Here is a 9,408-nt window from a genome sequence, read left to right on the forward strand (position 1 = left end):
TGAAATATAAAAATTGATTGGGGGCTATGGATCATCGTATTGTTAATATTTTTATCATGTACAATAAATACAATTTCAATGCCTAAATATTCATAATAAACAATCACAAATGCGACAACTAAGCCTTGATAATTGCTTTATAGGACATACTAGTGATGATAAATGTCATTATAACAAGTAATTGAAGTTCATCCATAAAGAGTTATTTGTGTTTAGTGAAATGTTGGGATGAATGATAACTGCTTTAAGAAATTGTAGATTGTCATAGTTTCTTTTCGAGAGAGGTAACTTTTGACATGACTTATGAAAGACATCCTCATGAGAAACTTTCTTAGGCGGACAATCCCCAAAAGATTTTCCAAAACATTTGTTTAAAATATAAAATTGATAATGTATTTAATGCTACTATTTGTATGAATACCAGTGATTGTCGTATTTTCAAGATGACCCTCATACCATGTCCACCTTCAAGAGGTGTTATGAACGTTTTTGTAGATTTCAAAAGAAAGAGCAAAACTTAATATATATTGTGCTTATTCATTATTAAGTCTACCCCTAAATATGAGATGGATGCCATGAAGCACATCTTTATTGACAAGGATTAATGATTGTTGAACAAAAGATAAAGTAAGAGGAGAAGAAAATGAGAATGGAAAGGATGTGAGGAAACTTATTTTTGATCCTCCTTATGTCTTGCTTGAAAAGGGAAAAAATGATTAGCAATAAAATTAAAATTATGGGAGCATAACTTATGAAAAGCTCAAGTTAAATTAATAGTTGAGCAAAAGGGTCCCAACTTCAATCTATAGATGTTTTCTTATTGATGGTGAAAACTTTCATAAAGAATACAATCCCATGAGCAAGAATCTTTAGCTACAAATTGGTAATTCCCTTTGGAGGCATATAAATAAAGCTAGAATGACAAATGACATCTTGGAATCTCATTCCTAGTTATGGATTTGGCCATAAAGTGCAAATATGTTCACTCTTGTTCAACCTAATAAGGAGATTAAAGGAGAAAGTTGTAGCTTCAAAGTTTTTTTAGAAGTTCTTAAAGCAACCTCCATTGTCCACTTGGATATATACATTAAATATGAAATCATTATAGCTTAACAAATAATACAATTCCACTTACTAGTTGCTATTAGGAAGTAACCGTGGTGTATACTTCTTGGGAATAACCTCTCTCGAGAAGGATCTTCATGGTATACCATAACGTTTCTTAATAATTCTTAATTTTTCTCAAAATTTAACTTATAAAACACCATTGGCGTATGTTGAACACTTGCTTCAATGCCATTAATTACTAGCTTCACCCACATGAGAGCATTTATCACAACACATCAGAGTGTCCTTCATTAACTTGGTTTTTGCATCAAATTTATTGCACGTGATAACAATATGATTTATTCAATGTTACCGAGTACTTTGATGTGTTCCCTCAATCAATTCAACAAATATGTTTTGCAATTAACTTGTTCCTCACATAAATTTTCTCAAACAGTCATGGTGAAAGAAGAACTGTTTTTTCATAAAACTATGTCAAAATCTCATTAATAGAGTTACATATGTAGTGCCAATGCTCTCTCTCCGCACAATCCCTAATATATTTTGTAATTAGCCCGTTACATAACTTGTATTCTATTGTAAAAAACAAAACTATTTGATTAGCCCCATTTCCCACATATTGTACTCCATTGATTTCATTTGAAAAATCTAGTAAGATATTGCCTAATTATCATTTCACTTTGGACTCCATCATGTAATTTTAGATGTCACAATAATTACATAATGGCTATATATAATTAAAAATGAGATAAAACCTAAATTTTACATTTTGTATTTATAACGCCTTGACCAACCGAAATACACATTCCATTCATAGGTAAGTCATCACATATGTAAAGATTAAAGTTTTGATCTTTTCATATCTAAATACATAGGGATTAAGTAGCAAGTATACAAACCTTCCATTAAAATATTACTCTTATGAATCATACCATCACATAAATTTAAGCGCACAAATTATATCAATTTTGTTGATATGATAAGCTTTGTTTTTTTTCTTTCAAATATTAAATCAAAATGCAAATTGAAACTTATTTTAAAATTTTAGAAATTTCTATTTGTTTATCATACAATTGTCTTACATGACTTAATAAGTTTAGTGGTTATATATGTATATATAGAAGTTTATTAAAGATTAAAATTCATGATAAAACCACAATCCATATTTTTCATTTTAATCAAATTAATATATCGATTTACAAAAATCACTTTCAATACGTAATTTGTAAATATCAAAATACCTGATCGCAAAAAAAAAATAAACACAAAAGGGGAAAAATTTACGTACCTCGGTGCTACGTACGTTCAGTAGGTTATAGAGAGAGTATTTTAATGTTATATCTGCGTTAGACCCCCTATAGCTTTCCTATAACTTACATAAACACACAACTTACTAACAGATAGGTTACAAGCTAATTTACAAAAAGGTTATACGGATATAACCATAATAACCTAGGGCTGTCGATTTGGCTCGTTGTTCGTGAACAGCTTGTGTTCGGCTCGTTACGCAGCTCATGTTCAGCTCGTTCGTTAAGCCTAATGAGCCGAACACGAATAAATTTTTAAGCTCGAAATGTAAACGAGCGAAACACGAACAACAGTTTATTCGCTTGTGTTCGGCTCGAAAAAAAAATTATATAATTTAAGCTCAAAATGTAAACGAGCGAAACACGAACAACAGTTTATTCGCTTGTGTTCGGCTCGAAAAAAAAATTATATAACTTTTTATATAACAATATATTACATATATTATTTATATAATAATATATTATATATATTTATGTCTAAGTTTAAATCATAACACCTTATGTGATAATGTGATTAGTGTCTTCATTTGTATAGATTTGATCCATGTTCGAATCCCACACTTTACATTTATTTTTCTCAATTTTAGTTTAACGAGCCAATTTTGAGCCGAACACGAGCCGAACACAAACACGAATATTTAAATTGAGCCGAACACAAACACACTGTTCATGAGCCGATTTCGAACATGAGCTACTTCGAACGAGCCGAACATGAGCGAAGCCTAAACTAGCTCAAGCTCAACCCGTTTACAGCCCTGCAATAACCCTCCTGACTCTGCTTACTTCCTTCTTACGTACTCACATTTTTCTCCACAAAAGGGATTGCTTTCAGATAATTGAATCTTACGCATAAGACCGTAAGCTTTGTGGCCTCTCGTTTCGTCTCATACCTTCGCTGAAACAGCAATGGGGGGACTGAGGCTGCTCGATACCTCAGGTCCTCTTCCTCTCATCTTAGTCTCTTTGGCGCCTCGTTGGCTTTCCGCTTCTCCAGGTTCAAATCGGTCTTCTTTGACTTTAATCGTTTCTCTTCCTGGAACTCAGCTTGTGATCATCTTCTGTATGCTGTGATTTCTGTGATTTTTCGCTATGGATTCGTTTCAACATTTTGCAGAAGCGCTTCATTGGAGTGCTACTCATTTTCGGAATCATTATCAAAGTATTTATACCTAATTGGGAGTGGGGTGCTGCACTGCATTGCATTAGTTCATCTTATTCATCTAATTAGGTGTTTGGCTATGTATCGGGACTTTAACTGGGTTGCCAACCCTTCCCTTTCGTTTTGAGTGATGGCAACCTAAAGAATGCGAGGTGGAAGATTTGGCGGAAAAAATAGACGGCGAGAAATGCATACATGAGAAGATAATGAGAAGGTGGCAAAAAGGTTACTTCATGCAGGGTTATGATCAAAGGAAATCAAGAAATTTACATGGCCTCACGGGATTCATGAAGCCGAGAAGGTTGGGAAGAAGATGCAGCCAATTTGCTTAAGTCATTATTGGGCAATTAGAGGTGGATTAAAGGAGATGGGGGTGGGTGAGTTGAGAGCTCATGACCAAGGATGGCTATAGAACTCATGAACAAGGAGGTTGGAGAGTTTGATAACTCGAGGAGGGGAATTTGAGAATCCCAGCCTTCTAGATGCTAAAGCACAGAAATTTCAAATTCAAATAATATGAACCCAAGGGAGGGAATTTAGCAATCAAATTGAGAGTGATCTTAAAATTCCAATGGTTAAGTGAACTCAAGATTCAAAAAATTTGAATCTCGAGGAGTTCAAATTTGTGGCAGGAGTATAGTTATTGGTTGCCTTGTCCCTCATGCTAGGAAAGCCATGCGAGAACATGTTGCTATGGAAAGAGATGCTGACATTTATTGGCCTCAACTATCGTGATATTGAAGTTGGCAAGATGAAATGACTCCTTTTTCCAATATTAGGTCCTTATTCATAAGAACAGAAACATATGAGGAATCAGGGATAAAACAACCAACTCAAGGCTACTAATGTTGGAAAGTGGATTTTGACATATATGATTTTTACATTCACCAAGACATGCTGAAAAAAAGGCGGCCATGTGACCTAACCGATGAGTTGGGTTGGACTCCAAGAAGTCGGTCTGGTAGCAAAGGTGACTATAGTTGATCAAATGGGTTTGAGAAGGTGATCATTAGGTGTTGGCGAAATCTAATCCATTGAAAGGTGTGGAATGAGTCGATCGAAAGGGCAAGTGACTTAAGGATCAAGTTGACCAAAGGGGTATGCAATTTTAAAGTTTGCTCGAGGATTGTCTATATGTTGGAAAGATTACTGGAAGTTGACCACTAGGATAGTGCAAGTTGAAGTTGGCTTCTTAAGATGAATTGCCAAGGTGCTAACAAATTGAAGTTGCCATGAAGACTTGGGGTGACTTCAGGGGATGTCGACCAAGGGATTGAGAAGCACTTGCTTGTAAGGTGAGAAGGAAGTTGCCAGCGGGGTATCGATAAGACAAAGGCCATATGGCAAGAGAAATGCTAGTAAGTACACTAGGTAACAAAGGGAAGATTGTCGGCTATTGAACCGAAGGCAAGTCATGGACAAGGGGTTGTCGGAGCAAGATTTCGAAGCCTATATTTTGAAATGTCGAACATACTTGAATTACTAGAATGGTCTGGAATAAAGTTGGCCAATATTGAATGAGCCCAAGAAAAGGTAAATATGAATATATATTAGATTGGGTTTTAAATGACTTAATTTGATCTTAACCCAGATCCACAATCCTTTTATAAATGGATTGACTATGTAAGCCACTTGGGTTTTAAGTTCTATAAATTAGTCTATTTACTATGCTAATTGCTACTCGGATTAAGTCCCGACATACCTCAAACCATTGATATGCTTTGTTATACTATTACAAAATTCAAGAAATTCTGCGACAATATTAAGTTAAGAGGAAGAATTATTAATTGAATCAATTGTAATTAAGATATACTTATAGCATCCCTAATTTGATTTGGATCAATTAGATGGTCAATACCAGTCATTAGCAAGTTCAAATAGGATTTGATTTTCTAGGATATACACCACTTTTTAATTCACATAGTTGAAATATCAATTATATTTTTGGGTATTATACTTAAACATTTGGCCTTCTCAAGAATAACACATACTCATCTAGCAATGTGCATGCAATTAAGTTTTTCTTGATTTGCATGAATCTATTTGACGCAAATGTTGAGCAGTGTTTTCATGGTATCGCAGAACTTCGTAGAAGCGTGAGACCACGATCAATTCCTTAATCGCGGAATAACTGGATCACGTGATCCCTACAGGGGGCTCTCAAACTAAAAACAGGTTTTTGCAATCCCACAATCCTGATTCGTTTGGGAGATGGGATTTTTTATCTCGTAATTGAGCTACCAATATTCTCTCGCTAATCTACTACTGCTAAGCCATTTTAGGCCCAGGCTTTATGTTATTTTTTAGAATTAGGGTTTCTTTCTTGTAAGTGATTATTGATGTACTGTATCTTGTTTTTTTTTAGACTTTTGGCTTTTGTTTGTGTTTTGGAGGCTTTTGTTCTCTGTTATATGCTTTTCGGTGTTTTGTCTCATTTACTTTTACAAGCAGCGTGTCTTTATCTTGCTTGGAAACATGTGGTAGACCTTATTCATTTTTCGCATATCATCGTTTCATGTTTCCGTTTGCTATTTTCAGCCGGTACACCAGCCGAACATCTTTTATTCTCCTCCAAATGCCGTCGACCACCCATATTATTCTTCTCTTACCATTCCACAATCATCTCCTCTTCAAACCCGCTTTTGAAGCACATTCTAGAAGCTCTTGAACAATATCATCTGGTATCAGAACTTGACAAATCCTGAATTTTTAGGGATTTATTTTTCCTATATCTAAACAAAAAATTCCATACAACTTTTGACTCAGAAAAATTTTCTCCCCCGTACCCTAACAATTCCTACCATAATTTCTTCCCCCAACTCTAACTTTTAAAATTTAATCTTTATATCTTTAAGAAAAATTCATCCCCACACCTGCCACCAAAACCTAAGCCCTTAATCAATCTTGATTTGCTGCCTTACACCTAACAAAAATCTTATTGGGAGAATCCAAGGAAAAACTCTTAGCGAGATATCCAAAAACTTTCTATAGAGGTTATGCGGCAAGAAATTCTCCAACTATAATGAAAACTTGCGGACTTTAAGAGGAGATATTTCAGTGAGGTCACCCATAGCCACAACGATGATTTGTCAGATTGAAAGGATAAAATGAATCCCTCTTACCATACAATTCTTTTGTAATGAAGAATCATTATCCTAAAGATAAGAGTAGAAGCCAAAATTTTGGAGTTAAGATTCACTTGCCGGATTTTGATAGTCTCATGGATCGAGACTTGGTCATCGTGTAGCTCTAGGAAGTGAAACATTTTTTGAGTAAAATGACATCCCATCGGATAGAAGGGTCAAGCTAGCCACTATTGAGTTAATCTTGAACATTTTTTGTGGTGGAAAAATTTGAAATGCTTACACCAATGTGAGGAAAAAAGTAAATCACTTCACGGTCCAAATTAAAATGAGAGATGCAATGCAAGTAAATACCAACGTATTACATACATGACATATTCTTGAGATTTCATCACTTACACAAAAAATGCCTCTCAGTACAGGATATATATACTGGTTCGATCGACTTATGTCGAACTATAAACTGGTTTTGCCCGAGAAGAACACCATAACTCAATATTTAAGGGGATTGAGACATCCATTGGTAACATGGTACAATTGCAACTATATTGGACTTACAGGATGTATAAACCCTAGTTTTAATGGTGGAGAAACAATGTCACTAGATGATTGCCACACTTTATAGATAAAGTTCAACCTCAAGATTAGACAACAAGAGTACATTTAGTAGAGCATTCAAGCCTAGTTCAAAGTGGACAATAGATGGAGCCAACCAACATATTCAAATTTTTTCTATCCATAGAGTGTTTCAAGTGCTGTGGTTTTGGACGCATTGTATTAGATTTTCCAAACAAAAGAATAACCTCTTTCACGAAACAAAAAGCAACTGAAGAGATTGATAGTGATATAGAGGAAAATGAAGATGTCAGAGAGGTGTAATAGCTTCCAGCCGGCGCTAGAGAGATACTAGTGAATCAAGCAATTCTTATGAAAGAGACTTTAGTAGGACTAACATTGGTTGTCCTAGATGGTAGTGAACCCAAGGAGTTGATACTAGAAAAAGATTAACCCTCGTTGAGGGAGTTATCGGATGTCCTGATTGACGGTTTATTTTTCGGGGACCACCGAGAGAGATTCAACATGTCATAGATTCCACTCTAGGATTTTTTTCTGCTGAATCAACCTGCTGAGCATGAAAAATCACAAAAATATGCTACTCTTCATAGTTAGAGATTCGACTTTTGAGAGTACTAGTTTAGATGCAGCTTTGGCTTTGATTGTGCTATAGAAGGAATGACTATTTATTCTATCAAGGTATGTTTTGGAAGGACATAAGTATTTTAGAATTGCATGAAATAGATATGAGCATAGATTTTAAAATGGGAATACTTTAGACACATTAAGATGATGACTTTGTTATGCTAGTGGTTAGTGGTTGATTTATTCTAGAAGTTTTCGGAGAATAAGATGAAGATCCTTCTACCCAAGGAGAATGACACTGACGTCAAGCATCATGTTTGTTGTATTGCGGAGCCCCATAGAAGTGCAAGACTGCAATCAATTTTGCAATCGCGGAATAACTGGATCCCGCGATTTATGTAGGGCTCCCGAATTGGAAACCAGATTTCTGTGATCCCGCAAACCCGATACGCTTCGGAGATGAGAATTTCTATGTTGTATTTGAGCAAGCAGGATTCTCCCGCTAATCTATTGCTGCTATGATTTTGTGGGCCCACATTTTTTTGTTATTTAATAAGAATTATGATTTCTTTTTAGTAGTGGACTATTTATATCTTAGATCACCTATTTGTTTTTTCAGAATTTTAGCTTTTGTGTTTTGAAGACTTTTTGTTCTCTGTTTTACACTCTTTAGTGCTTTTGCAAGTGCTATGTTTGTATTTTGCTCAGAAATAGGTCATTGATCCTCCTAACAGTCTATATATAATAATTTCATGGCTCCCTCTGCTGTTTTCAGTCTGGATGGCAGCGTTATTCCTCTCTAAATGTCGCATCCCTCATATTATCCTTCCCTTACCTTTATACAATCACGTCTTCGTCAAACCCACTTCCTGAACATTTTTTAGGAGCTAGAAAGGTATGACTGTCTATTTGGTTATAAGGATATATCGTCTTCTAGGGTTTCTAAAGCAAAGCTACAGAAGTTTCCATCAAGTATCGCCTTGTCGACTTGGAGCTGCGTGATATTGAATAAGTAAGCATACTCTCTCAGCTAGAGTTCCATGGAGTGCATATCTCTCAATTTTAGTTTATTTTAAGAGTTGGTAAATTTAGGATGACTACATTTGCTTGCGTCATCAGTGAGCATTATAGCTGGCTTTCTCTTGGTGGCCACTATCTTGGTAGAGTTAATCATCTTGTATGTAAGTTTTTATCAGGCTTCTTCTTTGGTTATATGTGGGTGCACTTGATTTTAAGAACCGATAATTATTCATTATGCACATGTCACGAAGCTTGTGACTTGTATGTCTTTGGTGGATTGATTTCTCTTTCCTTCCAGTGGACATAGACTTTTGTTGTAGTCTAACCGTATAAATCTTGGAGTCTTTCTGGTAATTGCTGGCAGCTAAAAAGTTTGGGGAGGTCACAGACCCGGAGGCGAACCTCGGTGGCTTCCCAGTCTATCCTATGATTGAGCTTCAGTTTCGAGAAGAAATTATTAAAAGGTTTCATCCTGCCAATTTATTTAATTAGGGCTTATATTTGTGTGACATGGTCACACAAATCGTCTAGAAGATATGAGGGTTTACGTCGTATCGGACGACAACCTCGGAACCTAGAACGAGTTAGTGCTTAAATCATACAGCAGAGCTATACGAATGCCTAAAGAAAA

At 35.5% G+C, this 9,408-nt stretch overlaps 1 protein-coding gene across 4 annotated transcripts in view; it reads left to right on the forward strand.

The window, feature by feature from the left end:
* Positions 1–3,216: 3,216 nt before the first annotated feature.
* LOC110024076 (alanine--tRNA ligase, chloroplastic/mitochondrial-like) overlaps positions 3,217–9,408 on the forward strand; it is a 29,322-nt gene continuing 23,130 nt past the window's right edge. For 2 of the 4 annotated variants that reach the window (XM_020723816.1, XM_020723819.1), the window contains exon 1: positions 3,217–3,369. In XM_020723816.1, coding sequence (XP_020579475.1) covers positions 3,282–3,369 — 88 coding nt within the window. In that variant the 5' untranslated portion in view covers positions 3,217–3,281. Of the gene's footprint in view, positions 3,370–5,616; positions 5,710–9,408 lie in introns of all 4 variants that reach the window. The other 2 variants (XM_020723817.1, XM_020723818.1) reach the window with 2 other exon arrangements.

Source organism: Phalaenopsis equestris, unplaced genomic scaffold (genome assembly GCF_001263595.1).
Source record: "Phalaenopsis equestris unplaced genomic scaffold, ASM126359v1 Scaffold000244, whole genome shotgun sequence".
In the NCBI taxonomy this organism is placed as follows: Eukaryota; Viridiplantae; Streptophyta; class Magnoliopsida; order Asparagales; family Orchidaceae; genus Phalaenopsis; species Phalaenopsis equestris.